This window comes from Danio rerio, chromosome 4, assembly GCF_049306965.1.
Source record: "Danio rerio strain Tuebingen ecotype United States chromosome 4, GRCz12tu, whole genome shotgun sequence".
NCBI lineage: Eukaryota > Metazoa > Chordata > Actinopteri > Cypriniformes > Danionidae > Danio > Danio rerio.
This window is the reverse complement of record NC_133179.1, coordinates 15,405,524-15,428,561: the sequence shown is the minus strand read 5'-3', so window position 1 is coordinate 15,428,561 and position 23,038 is coordinate 15,405,524. Positions and strand designations below refer to the sequence as shown.

General features: G+C 32.8%; 1 protein-coding gene across 2 annotated transcripts in view; it reads right to left on the bottom strand.

Annotated features, from left to right (window-relative positions):
• Window positions 1–19,877, bottom strand: part of shisal1a (shisa like 1a) — a 56,860-nt gene extending 36,983 nt beyond the window's left edge. The window contains exons 1-2 of one of the 2 annotated variants that reach the window (XM_005164700.5): window positions 19,635–19,877; window positions 1,989–2,095 (exon numbers count right to left, since the gene is read on the bottom strand). In XM_005164700.5, coding sequence (XP_005164757.1) covers window positions 1,989–2,055 — 67 coding nt within the window. In that variant the 5' untranslated portion in view covers window positions 2,056–2,095; window positions 19,635–19,877. The remainder of the gene's footprint in view (window positions 1–1,988; window positions 2,096–19,634) is intronic. The other variant, NM_001030141.1, reaches the window with a different exon arrangement.
• Window positions 19,878–23,038: the final 3,161 nt, after the last annotated feature.

Below are 23,038 nucleotides of genomic sequence, written 5' to 3'. Positions count from 1 at the left end.
GATCTATAGCTGATTAAACTTGGATAGATGAAAACAGCCTTCTGAGCCTACCAGTAGGCACAGAAGGCCCCTACTGGCCCATATTTGTCAGCTGATAACCACTGATAACACCCATTCAATCGAGTGAGAACATTCGATGCTGCTGAATATTATTGACCTTAATTATATAATTTTTTTTTTTACTCGATTCGAGCCAAAGTAAAACAACTAGGAAAGAATATATATATATATATATATATATATATATATATATATATATATATATATACACACACACACACACACACACACACACACACACACACACACAGATAAATATAAATACAGATATAGATATAAATATAAATATAGATGTAATATAAAATACTGTGAAAATATCCTTAGGAAAATAGGGAAATGTTTAAAAAGAATTAAATATTCTATTTCACCGGAGGGCTAATCATTTTATAAATCCACAAAATATAAATTTACAAAAAGCTAAATACATTTCTTTCAGAGTTTTATTCAGAGATTTTTGAATTATGATTGCTTTTAGTCCACAGATTTTGTTGTGTGGCATCAAAACAGACACATTTATATGTATATACATGTCTTGTTGTGTGATTAATTTAGTTATTATTAACTAATAACTGAACATGCAAAAATTACATTAATGTAAAAAGCGGGTCACAGTACCCTCTAAATTATCATATGCATTTGTTTATATGACAAAACATGCTTTTTGACTCAAGAAGGTCCATACTGACTACAAAGGCAGATACTGATAAGATCAGGGCCTGTTGTGTGGATTTTGGGGGTTTTATGGTGTGGTCACATGTTGATTGGTCAGTTTGAATGTCTTGAATGGCTTCAGTCACATGGTCAAGAAAGATACAAGATAGGTGATAAACTCGAACTCTGTCTCTTTTCCTGCCCTCTCTTTTTCTGGTCTGTTTCTCTCCTGCTCTGCTCCTCTCCTCCTCTGGAGTCTATCTTCTCTGACTCTACTGCAATCAGGCTTTTGGGCCTGCTCTCTTTGTCTCCCTCTCCCTGTGTCTCTCCTTCTACCTCTGGTAACTTTAATTTTACATTTAAGCTGGGTACAATTTATACCATATGTTTTATCATTTCATATTTTATCATTTTATACAGTGTTTTGTTATTAATTCAGTTGTAACCATAGAGAATTATTGTCATTAAATCATTTCATTTTCAAGTATTTGTGAATTACTTTTGATTTAACATCAACACTTAATTGTTCCATATAGCAATACAATACAATCACATAATATCAACGCTCTCCCACATTTTTAGCTATTAATACTGCCCTTATTTCCGTTTTTGGTATGAGATTGCAGAACAATGGTTTGACTAGAAATGTTCAGTTTTTTACCATCATGCTGATTACTTTATAGTCGCTCGGCAGAACTACAGTTCGAACCGCTGTGGTTTAAAGACCGTTCTTACACCTTACACCAATTTACCATTAAAAACTAAAGTGCTGTGTTGAAATTGCGTATAAAACAAAAGTAGCTGATTTTTTTTGTCCATTACCAGATGGCAAATGGCAATTGCTTTTTGGAACTGCTACAGTGTTACATTTGCAACTCAATTTGTGCATACAGGATGGCCCATGAGTCGCTTTCACTGACATCACCGATATTATTTTTCCCTCCACGTGTGTCCTTGTCTAACAAACCACTGCACACTTTGCCTGTACGACAGAAACAACATGTAAGCCAATGTTCAGTCTTCCATGACTCATGTTGAGAGATCAATCCAAATGCGCTCACGAGTAACTGTGAGCAAGTCAAAGTTGAATTAGAGATTTTGCCAAGTCAGATCCTTAAAGTTGTGACTCAATCTGCCTCGAGTCCAAGCCATGACTCTTGAGGGCACGTGTCTGACTGAGACTGTGTGCGTGCGAGAGTGGGTTTTGATCATTCTATTGTGAAATATATTGGAATTAGGCTCACATCAAGGGTTTAATGGCGTCTGTGTGGTCTTACCTGCAGTGGACAGCAGGATAAAGATGATGGCCAGGGTGTTGAAGGACCAGCGGCCGTTCATGATCATCTCTCAGCCCTCATGAAGTGGTCATTTTATTCTGCAAGCTCTGAAAGAAAAAACACTCAAATAATTATGCAAGTCATAAACATTAGACCAGGTGAGATGGTTTAAAGGGGACCTAACATGCAAAAATCACTTTTATAAGTAGTTTAAACACAATTGTGTGGTTATATTCAATCTTTGAATATAACCAGCTTGTAATGATGAAAATGTATTAATTTTTTTTTTATACTCACATTTGTATAAAAACAGTCTGCAGAAAAATTTTTATTAGCATTTTTCCATTGTACATGTTATCAGAGGGGGAAAACCCCGCCCATTAGTGAAGATCTCTCCCTCATTAGCATAAGACTTTAGTCTTGTTTTTGAATCTTTCACTATGCTGATGCATAGGCATTTGTAGCTCCACCCTCTTTTGTAAAGAGGGATGGGTCTTAATATCATTTAAATTTAAAGCGACAGTCCTAAAGCCTAAAAGGGGCAGTTTCAAACAGTTATAAAACAGTATTTGTGTGGTATTTGGATCTGAAACATCACATACACTATAATTTACACTTTTATTATTAGACACTTTTCTACAATACTTAAAATAGTTATGTTATGTTCCCTTGTGAAATTAGGCTGGAAAATATATATAATGCAAATGTTAATGGAATCCTGGGTATCAACACATGTACAGTATGTCTTAAAATAATGTAAATGATGCCTCTGAGAAATTTGTTAAAATAATAACATGACATTTACGTTGGTCAAAGAAATCTGCATTTCTTTTGGACCATGTGTGCTTTCATTGTTTACGATGACGTAATTTGAGTGCACCTTTATCATGCTATCAGTTTCCGTTATAACCACACCAAAACTATTGATACAATCTAACCTATGCTAAATATGCTGCTTTTGTCCTCGTCTTTTGCAACGCATGCCAAATGAAAAAAAAAAAAAAACTTCCCTATTTCGCCATATGTGTGTATGTGTTTGTATGTATACAGTCCTTTACTGACACCCGCGTGTGTGGATCTTGTCGAAAAATATGGCGAAAAGTCCTGCATGACGGTAGTTTGATCGCGTTGTTTACTTCAATAATGTCACTAATGCATACTCCACATGTTTTAATTCCATTTCTGTTTAGTTCAGTTATGACTTTAGTCGGATTAAGGTAATCAAAAATCGCTGTTTAGAGCTTATGTAGGCCTACAGTTCAAAATTCATGTTTAACAGAAAAAACAGTTAGTAAACACAAGTACATCTTATTGAACATCATTTATTTTCTTCACCAATTATCATAGTAGAATAATTTCTCAAGCAGTTTATGATGCATTTTGGAAACAGGAGATAAGCCCCTGGTCTAATGCGCCACCTGGCTTGAGAAACCCATTCTCAAAGACCTATTATTTGGGTAGCACACATATTCTGAATGCCTTCAGCAGAATTCAAATGGGCCATTTTAATTTAGATTAATCTAGATTTGCAAAAGTTATCTATGCCCACCTATATTAATAACATTAACATACATGTCTTGATAACCTTTAAAATGTATTCATTTGTAAATCACACACTTTGGTAAATTATTTTGAAGTGCAAATGGTGGTAGTTGTTCATCTGCATACGAGTTAACAATTTGCACATAAACAACCGAAAGTGGTGTTGTTGTACTACATCTAGTGTTCATTTCAGCTGAAAAGTGAAGCAAATTGAATGTGTATCTACGCTTTTGGAGTTAAAAGAGGCTTATTCATCCATTTAGCCTCAGCAGCAACCAATAGAGTGAAATATTCATTCATTATTTGGACAAAGACATCTGTTGGGCTTGATGGTGGTACAAGGTATAAGTTATACACAGACAGCAACTAATAAAATGGAGCTCCAGCTGGTCTTACCACAATCCTTTTATTATATCTGTCAAAAGGAAAGTGAGAGATTGATGATAAAAGCAAAAGATATGTGAATATTGATGAGAGGAATCTTGGTTTAAAAAGAACCCACATTATGCGCTCATGATAAATAGATACAACATGTTGCAGAAGATTAAATGCAATAATTCCTCATTGATGATTCAGTCCATGCTTGTCTCTGCATGTGCTCTCTTTGATGAAAAGCACATTTTATAACAGAGTGATATGAATAAAACTCTCCCCCCCCAAAAAAAGCAGTCCCCACACAACATATCAAATCAAATCAGATCTCTGTCTAAAGCCTTTTCTAAGCCTCCATATCCTCACAGATCCTGGTGCAACCTTCATGAGATGCATTAGAAAGTAATACGATGTTCCAAAGAGGCTTTTGTGGAATGCAATTGTAACGTACGTGATGCTACAGGTAACATTTTCTTTGGTATGGGGTCTTGGACATGGCTTAGTGGTTATTGCATGTGTTCAATGTGGGCATGAATTCAAATCCAGCTTGTGTGTTTCCCTTTGCAGATTTATTTCAGAATAAGAAAACAGTATGAAACTTCAAATTAATCATTTTGAATTAATTGTTATATTATAATATAATATTTTAGGTTATTTTAAACATTTACCAAATTTTATGGTCAATTTTTATGAATAAACATAAAATAATTATACTTAAAAAAATGTTTACTGATTGGTAATAATTTTTTTTCTTTATTTGACTACATAAAAGGTAAAAACCTTTGACAAACATTAATTATTTTTGTAAAAAACATGTAACTACATTAAAATTAAATTAAATAAAAAAATATAATAAAACACTATAAATATATTAAAATAAATAAATAAATAAATAAATAGTAAAATAAGAAATAAAATACAATAAATGAAAAAAAACAATATGATGAAATAATGTAATAAAAAATTTAATAAATAATTACATTTAATTTAATGTAATTTAATTTAATTTTTAATTTTGGTCTTTTCCCTATTGTTTAATTTAAACACAAATATGGCAAAATAAAACATGCTGCTACAAATTTTTAAAATTATATATTTTTTTTATTTCCATAAATTAGTGCTGATTTAATATAATACATTATTAGTATTTTTTCTATTAAATTACATTGCTGAATTATTAATATTTTATATTATATTATATTATAATAAAAAAGTGTGTTTTAAAGGGAAAATAATTCATTTTAATGCTCATTAATTTATCAACCGATTTTTTTTAAATTGAATTATTTAACTAATTTTTGTCAAAAGTTAAATGCTCAAGCAAATATTTTGGTGAGAAAAGTTTTATTTGTGTTCAAAGCAGGTTAAGGTAAACCTAGAATATATTGCAGTTCTTTATACACAGTGGTATAATAAAAATAAAAAAGAGTGTCCATAAGCTGCAAGTTGCATACAATGATGAGGATTCTTCTTACAAAAACATAGATGGTGCAGTGCAAGTGAATTATTCTGTAGAGTAACAGTTCGATCATCTTTTGCTTTGATGAGAAATTTGATCTATAAGTTTATCAGTCTATTGTAGTATTCTCCGAATAACATTTTAATGTTGTTGATCGATCCTAGGCTTAATAAGGTGTGATATCAGCCACCTTTGATGAAATATTGGCATAGCTATCTTTTTAATGTATTTTGTGTGGTTTGCATTGTTTTGTCTGTCTTTTGTACTATTGTACCTAATGTCTGGGATAAAGAGAATAATAACTTATTTTTAAAATAAAAATTTAATTTTGTAACGTGTTATTATGTTTGACAGCCTGATTACAAACAAACAAATAATAAATAGATACATAAAAAAAATCAGATAGAACAAAATCATTGTTAATATCATTAATGGCTATAAATGTCTGATTTGCATTTACATAAAAGGTCAAGCCATGCACATTGAATCTTGCAATGCATCCAAATCAATGCAGTCAGGCTGTGTGTGCCACATGTTATGTTATAACGCTGCAGGTCATTCCAGTCTCCCATGCATACGGAAAGTCCTCACAGTGTCCGCAGATGATGCAAAAACAGTGAAAGCACTTTGCTATTCCGAACATACCTATAGAGACTCTCAGTGCAGGACGGTGAAAGGGGTCGACAGAAAGACCACATGGAATAGATGCATGTGACCTACCTAAGGAACACATCCAGCCATTGGTTACATGGTGGTGCATTGCATAAAACATGCTCTGAACTAATGGAGATGCATGTGTGTGTGTCTCTCTCTAGATATTTATTTATCGTTAATCTTTCTTATCTTTCTTCTCTGTGTTTATACAGCAGTCAGCTTGTCTGTGTTTGGTTTACAGCTACACTAACAGCCTGTTCGCGCAAATCTGGCCGTCTGTCATAAACACGTCACCATGCCAATCCGCCTCTGTCACCCGTGCAGTGGCTTACTGGCAGTCAGAAACATTCCCTCTTGCCAACCACACACAGTTATATATACACACACACAGGCACTCACACATAATCACAGTTACAATACACACACACACACAAACAGGGGTGGATGAAGCATACAAATCAAGCACTTGAGTAAGATGTGTAGATAGCCTGATCAAGTGTTATGAATTCATTCATTCAAGGGTCGCCACAGTGGAATGAACCGCCAACTTACCCAGCATATGTTTTGCACAGCAGATGCCTTTCCGGCTGCAACCCAGTTCTGGGAAACACCCATAGATACACTCTCACATTCACACAAATACATTACAGCCAATTTTTGATTATTCAATTCACCTTCAGCGCATGTCTTTGGACAGTGGGGGAAACCGAAGCACCCAGAGACACAGGGGGAACATGCAAACTCCACACAGAAATGCCAACTGGCCCAGCCTTTTTGCTGCGAGGTGATGGTGCTAACCACTGCTGCCCAATGTTATAAATATAAATACTTAAAGAGATAGTTCTCCCAAAAATAAAAATGTATTCGCTTTTCATTCACCCTCAAGTGCACTTCTGCAAAACGATTGGATGACTTTTGATTTGTTCGAAGTAGTTGTTGCTTTTTTGAGTTCATATTACAAATTTTTTAAGGTACTGGTGTTTTTTGTGTGTTAGACCTGACTGTCGTTTTTTGTACAATCTCGAATGTGTGCAGATTTTTAACAAATTCGTGTTTAATATTGCTGCGCGCATTTGTTATTAAAGGGATTCAACCAAACATTTTTATTTACACTCTATTTACTCACCCTCAAGTGGTTTCCAGCCTTTATTAGTTTTATTTCTGTTGAACAAAAAAATAAGATATTTCAAAGAATGTTAGAAACCGGTAACCATTGACTTCCGTAGGAGGAAACAACAAAAACCATGGAAGTCAATGGTTACAAGTTTCCAACATTTTAAATAGCTTTTTTGTGGTCAGCAGAAGAAAAAAGCTGGTTTGCGATATTTGGAAGGTGAGTAAAGAGGATGACAGAATAATTTTGGGGTGAACTACCCCTTTAAAAGTACTGATTGATGAATGATTATTTAATTTCCAAGATTTTTTTGTTTGTTTATGTTTTATTTTTATTTTAAGTTTAAATCATGCATTGAAAAATGATTCAAAATATACACTGCCGGTCATTTGAATCAGTGAGTTGTTAACCGCAGAATAGCTCTGAGTGGATCATTTGAATCAGCGAACCATTAAGTAGAGACTTGCTTTAAACGGATCACCTGAATTAATGAGTTGTTAGTTGTAAACTCACTCTGAATGGATCATTTGACTTTGGCCCCGTTCACACTGTCAGGTCTTGATGCCTAATTCCGCTTTGTTGACTATATCAGATTTTTTTGCCTTTCTTTTTACACGTTCTTTTAATTGTCCCCCATATCTGATTCATGTGTTTACACTTGCCATACAAATTTCAACATCGCACATGCGTAAAGGCGGGTTTTAGCATCTGCACCACACTAGCCGCGATGGAAGAAATGGTCTTGCTTTTAGCTCTGCGAAATATGCTAAGTTCGCCCAACTTTAGATTGATTTTGAGGCGGAGGAGAAGGAAATGGACGGTCATCGCAGGTTGTGTCTATGTTTTATATATGGTGGCTTCCACTGACTCATCTCCCAACAGGGCAAAAGGGCAGGTAACTTCTGCTGTCGACCACTGACACTTTCCTCCTCTATGTTTCCTCTGTTGTTGTTGTTGTTTACAGCGTTGGCGTTTCCAAACATGATATTCCTTCTACGTCATTAAACCACTGAGAAGTACCACATTGTTGAAAGTTTAATGACGTACAAAATGGAATGCCTCATTAAATCCGATTTGCCTGTTTACAAGATAGTCGCATTGTCACATATCCAATTTATATCCGATTTATTTCCATATATGAAAAATGCCTGATCTCTGAATATCTGAATGCATGCGCTTTTTTTTTTTTGTGTGTGTTTAAACAGTCTTAGAACAGATCCGATCTGTCACATCTGAGCAAAAAATCGGAATTGGGTCACATTTAACTGGCAGTGTAAACGGTAAGTGAGTTGTACAACTGCACATTCATTTTGAATGAATTATTTGAATCAGTGAGTCATTACCTGGAGACTTGCTGTGAACAAGTCATTTTAGTCAGCGAGTCATTACCTATAGACTCTCTGAATTGATTATTTGAATCAATGACTCAGCGAAAGCGAAGTGTATAGTAAAAGTACAGTATTTAAAACATGTATTTAAGTACAATAGTATAGTAAAGTACTTAGCTATTGTCCACCACTGCTTAAAATATTTACTTATATATAAATCTAGCTTAATGAAAATATCATTATAGTTATATTTACATAATATTTGATATCTTTTTCACATTATGCTTTCCCTCAGCATTCAGTGCTTCAATAATCCACAAATACAGTAAACAAATGACCAACTTTGTATCTTATTAGGAAATATTGCCGCATATTTCTACAATAAACATATTGCAGGAAAAATAACACCCTGCCTAGAGTATCAACAATCAGATCTGTGGCTGTTTGTGAATTTCAGATGAGGTAAGGAGTGTTTACTCTGTCAGAGCTGCTATCTGCTTATCTTAATGGCATAAAGCAAGCAGCTCTGGTTGTGTTTATTGTTGCTTTGATACTCCAGCGAGGTTTCAGGAGATATTGAACATCTGCTGCGCGGCTCAGATGAAACCAGCATCGCAGTTTTAAATGCTAAAAGCAGAAAACAAAAAACATACGGTGAGGAGAAAACACTGTCCTACGCACATGCACACCGCTTTAGTGTTACTGTGGAAACTCAGTGAGATATTCAGTGGGGATAATAAAGAAACAGCTTGACCGAAAATAAAAAAATGACGTCTTTGTTACAGTAAATCACCCAAGTGTTGTGCCAAACCTTTAGAACTTCGAAGCTTTTGTACACATTAAAAGTTAGTGTGGTTTATAATAGCATTGTATGGACATTTGTGTTGACAAAATCCAAAATATTATATCATATTATTTTTATGCATTATACATACATATATATATATACACACACACACACACACACACACACACACACACACATTTACTATAAATTATCACTGTAAAATTATTATTTTATTAAATTTTGAATATGTATTATGCTTTGTAAAGCACGATATAAATGAAAATTTATCTAGAAAATTAAAATAAAAAAATTAATTAATTAAAATATTTCATACTTATCATTTTTATGCATATACAAGATATTTGTTTAATTATAAGTATATGATTTCTTGAGTATAATAAGTAGTTATTTAATGCAGTTTTCAGTTGTAAAGTAGCATTGTGTGGACAATTGTGTAGACAAAACCCAAAATATCATTCTTGTATATCTGCCTTAAATTATTAGTTAAAACACTGTTAAATTATTATTTAATGAAATTTTAAATATGTATTATGCTTTGTAAAGTAAAAAGAAAATTTTTATATATATATATATATATATATATATATATATATATATATATATATATATATATATATATATATATATAAATAAAATATAAAAATATTTTATATGTGAAAAGATATATTTTATATATATAAATTTGTATAATATTTTAAAAGTAATTGATTAAAATATTTTATACTATTTTATACTTATCATTTTTACACATTATATACAAGATCTTTGTTCAAATATAAGCATATATTTTAAGTATAATAGTAGTTTATTTAATGCATGATTTAAAACATAATTATTAAAGGTTTACACTTAATTAACACTGTTTAAATATTTTATTAAATGTTAAAGAAAATTATTATGCTTTGTAAAGCAAAATATAAATGACTTTTTTTAGAATATTTAAAAATTAATTGATATTTTATACTATTTTATACTTATACCTATTTAAATCTATTGATTTAAAATATAGTTATGAAAGTTTTACACTTAATTGACACTGTTAAATTGTTATTTTATTCAATGTTGAAAAGTATTATGCTTTTATGAATATAGATATAAATGAAAATGTATTCAGTAAAATTGTATATTTTATACTTATTTATAATATTTACACATTTTGTACAAGATATTTGTTTAATTAATTAATTAATTATATATATATATATATATATATATATATATATATATATATATATATATATATATATATATATATATATATATATATATAGTATAATAAATATTTATTTAAGATTTAAGGCATTTGTATGACCTCAGGGTGATCTGGTTTCCCCCACAGTCCAAAGACACTCGGTACAGGTGAATTGAGTAGGCTAAATTGTCCGTATAGTATATGTGTGAATGAGTGTGTATGGATGTTTCCCAGAGATGGGGTTGCAGCTTCAAGGGCATCCGCTGCGTAAAACATATGCTGGATAAGTTGGTGGTTAATTCCGTTGTGGCGACCCCAGAATAATAAAGGGACTAAGCTGAAAAGAAAATGAATAAATGAATGAGTAATTGGCCATTCACTAATCATTTATTAAGTACTAAGTATTAAGAAAACCTTTTTTTTTCTACAATTTTTTTTGTCTGTTTACTGAATATAGTGGGTCTAAAATAAAAAAAATGAAGTTAAATATTGTACTTTATTTTAACAATTATTATTTAATTACCTTTTCTTATACGTACCTATTATGACATTCAATATTAGTTTTTCAAACTACATTTTGAAACATACACAAAAACCGAGCCATTCCCCTCAGCAATCTTCTTTTTATTCTGCTCTGTGAAACAAGATAATTGATGTGAAAATGCACTTTCAAATATTCTGGCACAAGTTGTGCTTTGAATGACTTTTTTAGATGAAATCTGCCTCTTTCCCTCATTTAATCCCAAAAGGTTTCAGTATTATCCACAAAAAAATGAAAACAAAGCAGTGTGTCCACAGATGGAGCAGTCCCTCAGAAACAGAAGTGCATATGGCTCTGGTGTCCAAATCTACCAGCAGTGCCTCTCCTGGCAGCACATCATATAGAGCTTCACAAAAGTGTGTGAAGGATTGTCTTATCCCAAAGCTACGCTACAGTGTGTTTATCGGTTCCCTCCTGACCGTTGCGCGTGTGTGAAAATGTAGGGAAGAAAAAAAAAATGGGACACACTCCCATTGTCTCCGAGCAAACGAGAAATCGCCAAATTCAGCGCTCGCTCCACTGATGTCATTGTGCCTCTCTGAAGATCAATTAATATTTATATTCATATGCTCATCCACATAACCCCCCGCCGCCGGCTATTGAATAATAGAGTAGCTACGTAGCTAATTGTTTGTGACTGTGTTCTGTTGCTTGTTAATTTTTTATTAGAGAAAGCTTTGTAAACTAATGCGAGTTTGGAGGAAAACAATGCCAGATTTAGAGAAGATGCCACGTCGTCCGCTGAGACGAACGACTTGTGTGTGAACAAGTTCCTCTCTGTTCTTCTGCTTTCAGAAGGGACTTTTTTGACAGAACTGTGTAGAGAAGGTCTGTAATATCTGGAGAGAGGTATCTGTTAGCGTTCACATTCATCTCAATGGCAGTTTCTGCTGCGAGAGTCCCAACAGAATAACAGAGAATATACAGTAGGAAAAAAAAGATAAATGTATGTTGCTTGCAAAGAATATGTCAGTGGAGAACAATGCTTTAGTTGTCCATATAATTATCTAGTTTTGAAGGAGTTGAACCAATAATCAGACAAACCTGCACTTACCTGTTATAAAATTATCACTGCCTTCAATTTTTTTGGTGAATTAAATTAACTTATCTATATATCCTCCTTTTATATCTGCCTTAAATGACAATAAATATATATACAAACGTAAAAAAATAAAAAATAAATAAAAAATAAATATATATATATATATATATATATATATATATATATATATATATATATATATATATATATATATATATATACATATATATATATATTTTTTTTTTTTCGTTTGTATAATTTAAGCTATTATATATTATATTTCAATCGATCAAATTGACTAAGAATATTAAGTTAAACTTTGTATAACTTCAAACATTTATTTGAAACCTGATTAACTTATCAAAATAAGTTAAAGCAACATAAAATTATTTTTTGTCATTAATTCTTTTTTTACAGTGTGTTGAAACCTGTTGAATGATCTGATTAAGACATCTTATTATGTTTTTTTAATATAAGTGTTAAGGGAAGCTAAAATTCAAATGTGGAAATGTACATTTGGTTTTTCGAAATGTGTTTTAAGTGGTTGACCAATCACAACTGACGGGGCAATCTGACCAATCAGAGCAGAACCTCAGAAAGGAGGGGTTTAGTGAGACTGGATCCTTGAATGAACCATTTTACACTGAGGCGTTGTTTACATATGTTACGGTTATGCCTGTTGTCTGTAATTTGCTGACTTTTTAACTCTGGGAAAACTGATCTTTTTAAAAATATTTAAATCAGAAATGCTGATATCCCTTTCAGTTTAGATGGACTGAAACATAAACGTTTGAAAACAGAGGCATGTCTATCTACAGTCACTCTCCGAATGGTCTTCTGGACTATTTTATATTGTCCTGATTTATCAAGACCCTCTTGTGCTACCATAACACATCCGGCAGATTGCACAGTAGTGCAAGTACAGATATATAAAATATGTGCCTGCCTATTCAGCGTGAATAGTCAACGGATCACACGTTTTAGGCTATGTTTTGTGTATAGAGATATTTGTGTACAGAGGTATTTGTGTACAAGTCTGTCAGGGCGAATAGCTTTTTCATTTTAAAATGCCTTTTGAAAACACACTAACTTAAATAATACATTAGAAAGAGGTGATCCTGTGTTATACAGTATAATCCACATTTGAACTGAATCAAAAAACTGGACAAGAATGGGTGTTGTTCAATACTTTTAGAACAACTTTGGTTAAAGGTTTTGATCCTCATCAAAGATTGACTACTGTGTTTCACAAAATAACAAACAAAACCATTATATTTTGTAGAGAATAAACAGATTTAAACATTATAACCCTGAAGTAACATAAACTAAAAATTAAAACTTGAAAGTCTGAAACTATATCATAATTATGGATCAATTTGATCATTAAATCTGAGTTATATTCTCTGAAATGGATATATTAGTCAGAGTTGGCATAGAAAGATAGCCGTTAACTAGGGCTGCACAATCGTTTGTGCATCGATATCGTAATGTGTGCATCCGCAATAGTCACATGGCAATGTTAAGTTAGGATTATTGTTGACCAGAAACCACAGGTCAAAAACACACAAGATTTGGAGACACTGTAGAATTGAACCATATCAAAGTGAAAGTTAATCATCTGCAAGTGTGTGCTTTTAAGGCCTGTGACCATGTGAGTATTTTAAGAGAGTTTATAGCATTTTAGCAGCGCATAAATAAGTTTAACAAAGATTAATGTAATTGAATTATTTATATGATCAAGACTATCTAATGTTATTTAACACTTTTTATTGCATTTCTATACCCAATCACTGTTAGACTCTCCCCAGAAAACCATAAAGTATGTTTTAAGTATATTTACTTTAAGTATAAAGTAAAATATTTGCTCCATTGTGTTTATTTATGACTGTACTTTGTTTATTATATGTATATAATAAATTACATAAAGTTTATTTATATTTCACTCCCCTTCAAAATCACCTTAAAACAATCTAAAAAAATGACTTGCCAAACAGAGCTATTTAAGTCATCTGATGAAACTGTATTTGTATCGCAATATACATTGCAAAAAAAAAAAAAAATTGCAATGTCATTTTTTTCCAAAATCGTGCAGCCCTACTCTTAACCTGACTGCACTACTTATTTTCAAAAGCACCGCAGGACCAAATGCAAAGTGATCCTGAATTTAAAAAATAAATGTCTCTCAGTTATTGGTTCTTACTTGGATAGACATCTTATAAAAGATAAAATCAGCTCACAAAACAGAGTCTGTGCTTGTAAATGCAAATCGAGATGATGAAATCTGCCTAAATTGTTTTTTTTTCTCTGAAAATGCCATGCCATTTGTATTCTCGTGCATTTGCTAGTCTTAAAGTGAAAGACAGCCACCCAGGGTTTGATTTGGAGAAGATGTTGGGCTCAATTGAGATGTGTTGAAACGAGGAAAAAGGGAAGGTTACATTTAGATAACATGAACTAACGTCATTAGCACTGCAGATGGTACAGTCTGTTCTCTGCTCATCCCCATAGTTACCATCAATACCCCTTACCTAAATTCAGAAGGAACAAACACCTTCATACGCGTTCAACAACAGATTACGGCCACTGCTGCGTTCTGCTCACAATTTACCACTCACTAAACAGCATAATGTTAATCCTAATTTATTGCTTTAAATAATGTATTACTATTTTTATTGCTTTAGTGAATAATAAATCAGCTTTAATAAAAACTAAATTAAATGCATTAGTTAAAATTAAATAAATAAAATGCAGGTTTACAAATTATACATTATTATTATTATTATTATTATTATTATTATTATTATTATTATTATTATTATCATTATTATTATTAATATTATGATCATTATTATTATTATTGTTATTGTTATTATTATTATTATTATTATTATTAATAATATTACTTCTATTTTTTATTTATCATTACTACTACTACTACTACTACTACTACTACTAACAATAATAATAATAAAACCAACAACAACAACTACTTCTACTAATAATAATAATAGCAGCAATAATATTATGATGATGATTATTATTGTTATTATTCTTAATATTATTACCACTACTACTAATAAAATAGTAATAGTCATCATAATAATATTGTAATTAGTATTATAAATATTTTATTGATTATGATGATGGTGATGATGAAGAAGATGATGATGATGATTATTATTATTATCGTTACTACTACTACAACTACAACAACAACTACTACTACTACTACTACTACTACTAATAATAATAATAACAATAACAATAATATTATAATGAATATTATTATTGTTGTTATTATTATTATTAATGTGATTACTATAATTATTACTACTACTACTACTAATAATAATAAAACAATAATAGTGATCATGATAATGTTGTTGTAATTATTATTATTATTATTATTATTATTATGAATACTATTTTATTATGAACATTTAAAATACAATAATGGTAATTATTAACCTAAATTATTAACCTTAAAAAAAACTAAATTTAGAAAATTTAGAGTCTAAGAAAAGTATATATTGACACAAATATGTCCTATAACGATTTGAGTTAATTAACAAAATAAAAGCCCATAATAAAATATAAAGGACGTTTAAATAATATTTTATGCTTTATATTAAAACTTTCACACATTTTTTGGGTGTGAAAGTGTCCTAAAAAAAACAGTCTATGGAGAGTAATAGCCATAAACTGGTCGTTTTACTCTCATCCAAATTTCGTTCTCCATTTTCCAAACATGGATCAGGTGAGCGGCACTGATTGCTCATTTAAATGAGAGATCAACAGCTGCAAATAGCTTTTATATCCCTTCTTTCTGTGTCCATTTATGCCTAATTCACTCTCTCTCCCACTTTCATAGCGGTGCAACTAAAGAGCTCTTTTATTACTCCTCCGTGCCAGTTTGCCTCTGTAATGTGAGAATGATGGAGAAAGTCTTATTCGCTCTGCACATTAACACACATTGTCTTTAAGCGACTCAGACGGACTTGTGTGTAAATCGAGAGCCCGAGGGAAGACTTTTACCTGCAGTGTGATCGAATCGAAGCTCTGCCCGAGGCAGATCAGTCTTTAAAGCAAAGCATCAGGTGTAATACTAGGACATACTCTGGGCGGATTTCAGAAATCAGAGGGTTTTTGCCTTTCTAGTGGTCTTGTAGTCACAGCAAAACCAGACATTCACAGAGGGTTGTTTGTAATTGAGAAGGGTCTCTCTCTTTCTGTCTGTTTCTGTGAAAGGCAGATAACTAGTGCTGCTAGGGCAAAAAAGGGGCTGAATTATGGCTTTCATTAAATCCAGCCCCTTTGTTCTCCTCCTAAATGTATTTCTCACCTAAGAGAGATGACGTGTCCGGACTAAAATTAGGTGACTAAATTTGGCTTCTGATTCAGAGAGATGGAGTTCGAATTTACAAGAAAGTGTTTCCAAAGGGAGCAAATAATAAAGACACACTAATTAATTTAAACTTGGGGATGGCGGACTTCTTGCAAAACTCATACTGGAAATGCAGGTTCATCCACACACACAAAAAAGAGATCATTGATGCATCTCTATGGGCTGAGGGGTTTGCTTTTACGGATGCATTTCTCACATTTTAAAGATTGTAATTTAAAATTTTTACACGGGTGATGTGGAATACTTGATTCTGATTGGTCAGTCTCCAAAATTTAGCATACATTTCTCAATATTTGCTATCATCTATGTTTGTGCTATACATCAAAACTGAGCATTTAGTCTGCACCATTCATATCTTTCAGATTGCGGACACATTTTCTGTTGGTTCACATAAACAACGTTTTCACAACTCTGATGTAGTAACATTGTTAAAAGGATCCTCATTCACATACAGTAAATCCACAAATGACTTAAAATGCTGTATTCTGCATGTCAGGCCAGTAGGTGGCAATGACATTTTGTAAAGAAACACAATGCACATCTGCACATGGCCCAATGTTGTTGTTTTGGTTGTGAGGTACTCAAACATGCAAAGAAAAACCAGGCTCATTCTGAAAACATACCTCTATATGCATTTCTGGAGAGCACCAAATACATTACAGGAGCTACTTTATTTTGCAGTTTTTGTTTTCGCGAACCCACCAGAGGTCGTTGTGTTCACTTTTTGAGTGCCAAATTTCTCTTGCGAGTACCATTCGCGTCTGCTGTTCTCGCGCAAATCCACCAGAGGCTGCTGTCAACTGACTGTTTGACTGACTGAATGACTGACGGACTGCTAGATCGACTGACCCATTCTCCTCCTTCCCTAAACCCAACCAATAGTGTTTTCAAAACCACAGATTGACCCAACCACCCACTTCCCTAAATTTAACCGACAATTTTAAAAAGCAATCCAGAAAAAGAAAAGCCCTCGCCTGATTTTTACAACGTTTTACCACATTCTCACCCTGTTATTTACTCGTTTATTTAAATTTTTCGATTCTGTTTTTGGATTTACCTGCTTTCTGGAATCATTCTTAACCAGACTCGAACCATGTCATCGTGGTCATCTCCTCTCTGAGTCTCAAGTCCACCAATGTACATGGTAAGCTAACCGGACAAACTGGTTACAGTGGGAAATCCGTCCATATGGAGGTGTGGTCAGCTGGTAAGAGCGAAAAGCAACGGCTTCATACCGCCCCAAAGCGTTTATTTAAAAAATGAAATGCAGCCAAACATACTTCTGGCTACATAAAATGCAATCTCCAGAAACGTATATACTGTAGGGCTATGTTTTCAGAATAAGCCTACTGTACAGTATGCTGCATACAGACTGTAATATAAATGTGCATGACGTCACAAATTCCACAAAATTTAATTTTTGCAGTGTACACTAAAGCGATAACGCTATCATTTTCGCTAACTTGCACTTTTCAAAATGTAGCATTTTTAGGCCCATAATAAGTTGTTTTCATGTAAATACGTTTAAAAGTTTTCAGTTTTTAATCAAAAATGACTAAACACCCACAAAGTTATGGATATCAGCAGCATTAATATTAATGAAGGAGCAATTAACACAACGTTTTCAGTAAAAAAAAAAGTAAACTTCATGTGTTTTGCCTGTTTGTTTACACGACAACTTTATTTTGGGGACTGAAAATGTATAAATATTGGTAGAGTTGTTATTGCTCAAGTGTTTAAGCCATGGTCACACTGGACTTTTTTCCCTGTAGACTTCCTACAGACCGGAAACGCAATCTCGTGCGACATGTTTTGCAGTTCGCTGCGTTGGAGAATTCAAGCTTGGGGAATTCTGCCCTGTGAAATCGCATCATGTGATTGTGTGAGAAAAACAGAAGATCAAAACATGACCTCCCTGAACAGAAATTTTATATATGGACCAATCGATTTTTTAATGTATAACCATCTTGTTTGATCCCGCCCATTTTCGCAATGCTGTACGACAGAATTTCGCATGCTCAATCCAGTGTGACCACAGCTTTACTTTGCATTTCACTCAACGAGACACACCATACGCATGGCAGTTTCTAAATAAACATACTGTAAGTGCAAAATTGCCAGAAGTAACAGTGTCAAATACTGTCCTGGCATACATAATACAGCATTTCTGGCATTTTTTTAATGAACGCAGATCATTTTGAAAATATTATTGTGTAATTGTGAAATTTGTTTAAAATTTAAAGGAAAAACCTTTGTGTATTTGGCTACCCCTTTGCCATGTAATCGTAGCCTTAATCTATGCCAACATTATAAATGAAGCGCAGATAAAATATTGAATAAATATCAGAAGAAATTTACAACAAGTAGTGAAAGTTGTAAATAAGGCTTAAACGAGATTACTGGAGTGCATTTTATGAAAGAAAACATTTTATGTAATGCATTATTTGCCTGTGTTGTTTATCTAGATGTATTGTTTTTATAATTTATAATAATTATAACAATTACTATTATCATTATATTTATTATTAATTTTCAAGAACAGTTAAGTTCTGTAATAATTATGATAACGCTAGATATGTGTCATCAAGCTGTTAGTGTTTCTGACAGCTTGCAGTGGCTCTCTATAAAACCCAGCTTCAGGGCTCCGTCCAAACTCATTGCTCAGATGAGAACATAGTCTGATCAAATAAAGCATACTCAAGTATATCAACACACACAGTCTCGCACCTAGTGTGAGAAACAGCAGAGGTGGGGAACCCAATTAGTACTTGTGAAGGGCTGCTGGGAAACTTCAGTCATCCACGAAATGCACACAGAGACCGAACGGATACCGAACAGACAAGTTCATTACATTTCCCCCCATTAAAGAAACTCCACGCTCCTGTTTCCAAGTTACCATCCCTCCAGACGCTCTCTTTCCACAAACACATCATTAGCAGGTCATCTTTCACCTTTCTAATTATCCGAAGCTTCAAGAGCCGATGTAATGATATCTCCTGAACAAACGTGTCTGACGCTTTCGCAATAATCCACAGTGTGAGCTTCAAAACAATCAATCGCCACATCAATGTGCGAAATTACTTGTGTGAAGAAGGAAAAAAGCTAAACTTGAGTTAAACAGGGGATTTGGTAACAGACAGAAAAGAGCCTTTTTTGTTGTTAATGAGAAGCAGAGATACTCCGTCTTACCTCTGTGTGTGTTGTTGTCTTGCAGAGCCAGTTTTCCTGATGTTACAGCATGTTGAATGGGTCTTTTGGATGGAGTCCGGAGCTCTTGTACAGGTACGCATTCATCCTGCTGTTTGCAGTTTGTGTTCAGACTGTCATCTGAGAGAGAGAAGATGAACGGAGGTGAAAGGGAGGAGAGGAAACACACACACACACACACTTCTGCCCTCTGCTTTCCACACTCCGAGTCCCAGCACTTAAACTGAGCGCAGACTGACTGAGGGAGGGAGAGAGAGAGTGAGCGAGAGAGAGAGAGAGAGAGAGAGAGCAGGGAGAATGGAAAAGGGAGGTGTGTTTGTGTGTGTGTGCTTATTACAACATGGGTTATGAGGACATTAAATTAAAAGGCTAAAAAAAAGTAATACTAAACAGTTTTTTGACATTCATAAATTTGTTTAGCAGATGGATGGGATACAATTTTAATAATAACAGTTTAATAATAATATAGTCTATAGAGTCCTCATTATCTACAGAATTATATGTATTGTCAGGTAAACAATGATGTGGAACAGATTACATGAACCAACTTTCATGTAATTATGCATGAAATCTATAAAAATTCCATCAATTTCTCCACTTTTAACATACATTTAAATCTGTTTTCATAAAACACTGGAAATATAACTATAAACTATACTATAGTTTGAAAATATTTTTAGGGAATGTAGGTTAAACTTTAAAACAAATTGCTTAAAAAATACAAAATTGTTATATATCAAATTTTTTATTTATTTTATTTATTTATTTATTTTTTTAAATAACACATTTGGTCATCATTTGACAACAAAAACAAGGTTAGTGTCATGTAAGGACGCCTGCACAACAAAGTTGGGCTTCAAATAGCAGTTTATTAAGAGAAACATCTTGCAATTAAAAGTTGAAACAGGAACAAACAGGTGCATACAAATAATCCCAAACGTAAAGGTGGCAAACAAAATAACAAAGTAAAGGGGTCAAATGGGGCAAGGCAAGGGGAAACACGTCCTAATGCTCACTAAACAGTTTAAGACTCAACGATGTGCCTGTGTGTGCTGAGTTTATAGTCCTTGAAACCAGTCCATAACGATCTTCTGACTGTGTGTGTAATCAGTCAGAATTAGGAACCCGGGTGCAAGGTGCATGCTGGGAGTTGTAGTTCGTTAAAATAGTGTTTATTTTTCCAGTGATCCGCAGCTGCTAGATCACTGGTGATTGTAAAAATTAGCATAACAACCTTGTCAGAGTAGTAAAATAAACATTTTATAGCTTACAGTGCATGCATTATATGCAGCCTACAAACAATAGGCTATTATTTGACATTATTAACCTCATGTTAATCTTCATATGATTCAATTATTTTACTAAAAACAATTTGACTGAATTTTTGTTTCTCTATTTTTACAGGAATAATCTATAAATATTAACGTAAAATGACGTGTTGCTCTCTGAAAATACAGAACATTTCCTTTAAAAAAACAGAAAAATAATGTAATACCAAAAAACAAGCAATAACTGTAAATTTAATGTTAGATTTTTTTTATTACAGAAAATATCTGTAAAACAAGAGGTATTTCACTGTATAATAAAAAAACTGGAAAATTCTGTACAGAAAATACAGAAAATATACAGAAAATATTGTTTATTTTTTACAGTAAATAAAATAACCAGTAGTTTATTAAAAACAAACAAGTACAACTTTAAAGTCCACTTATTAATTTACTGTAGATGGGATATTGGAGGTATTAATGGTTGTGTAGTTTAGTCTGTTTATAGTATTAGATAAATATTGAGAATTTTATTATTATTGGATTATTATTACTGATTTTGCATTGAATCTTTTCTGAAATTGAACTGAATTAAACTAATATTTAAGAAACAACAAGTGCTGTTGAATGTCAATCAGTTCATCCATTCACAAGTTGAATATTAACTGGTTTATTTGTGATTTATTTAGAAAATGATATGTATTTCTAACATTTAAGTCATTTTCAGGTTACTTCTACTAGCTAGAATTTTAACATTGGTGCATCACTCCTTTTACATCAGAAGCTGTGGGAAAACAGGATTAGGGGATCAAAAAATATCTTTAAGGCAATATAAAAGCTATTGAAATTAATAGAAAGCATGATGGGAACACTTGTATGTATTCGTGAGTGGGTGAACACTGCTGTATGTGTGTGTGTGTGGGTGACTTCTTCAACATGTGTAGCAGGATCTGGATCCAGTCCAGCAGTTGAAGGCAGAAGGTCAGTATTGGCTCACTAATGAGGGATGGTCTGGGTGTGATTCTGACAGCTCGCTAGCGCTCAATCAACCTCTCTTTCTCCAGCATACACACATACACACATTTGTACAGCTACCTTTTTGGGAGATTCCCACAGACGTATAATGAATTTAATACTCTATTAACTGTTTATTTTAATGCCCAACCTTACCTCTGGCACCAACCCTCATGGGAAACAATCTGCATATTTGCATTTTCAAAACACTTTATTCTGTGTGATTTATGAGCCATTTTACTTGTAGGGACCAAACAAAATGTCAAATTAAGAATTTAATGACATTTGTGGGGATATTTGGTCCCCATAATTAAAGAAATTCAAGGTACACTCTTACATAGACACTAGGGTTGTCACGATACCAATAATTCATGTTACTATATTATACCAGTTGAAGTATCGATATAACAAGTAGTATTGCAATACTGCAATTCATAAATTAAATTTATGAAATAAAGAAATTTTTTTTATGAAATACTATATGTTTTAATAGGTCTACCTAAACTGAATTCATAATTCCCTTATTATTGAAAACAGTATTTGCACATCACTTCACCTATGATACATTAGTTTTTTTGTTGTTGTTATTTTGTAGATGTCTGACCAACAAAAAATACATAAAAAAACAAATTATACCGAACGAATATTATTACAAAAATGCTCTTTTTATACAAATTTTGGCTATATGAAGTGGTCAAAAATAGTTTCAATGTTTCCTGTTGCTCTTTTGGGCTTTTCATCTATTGTTTTTATTTATTTTTAACGTTTTTAGTCTTATCAGGTAAGAATCCAAAGTAATTCAAAATTTCACATTGTGAGTTTTTCTTCTTAAGAGATTGTTGCAGTTGTTGTAGCTACTAAATCTAAAAAATTATTGAAAATGAATTACTTTTATACTAAAAAAAATGACAGGAGCAGAAATGAACTGATTCAGATGGGCATTCGAACTGAAGCATCAGAAAACGTGCAATAGGCTACCGTAAAAGCTACCATGTTTGTGACTTTCCACATGCAACTTTATGTATTGTAAATAGACCGTTAATGACAATACTATTGTTTACGAAGTACAGTGGCACTGCTCAAAATCATGCCAATCCAAGATATCTA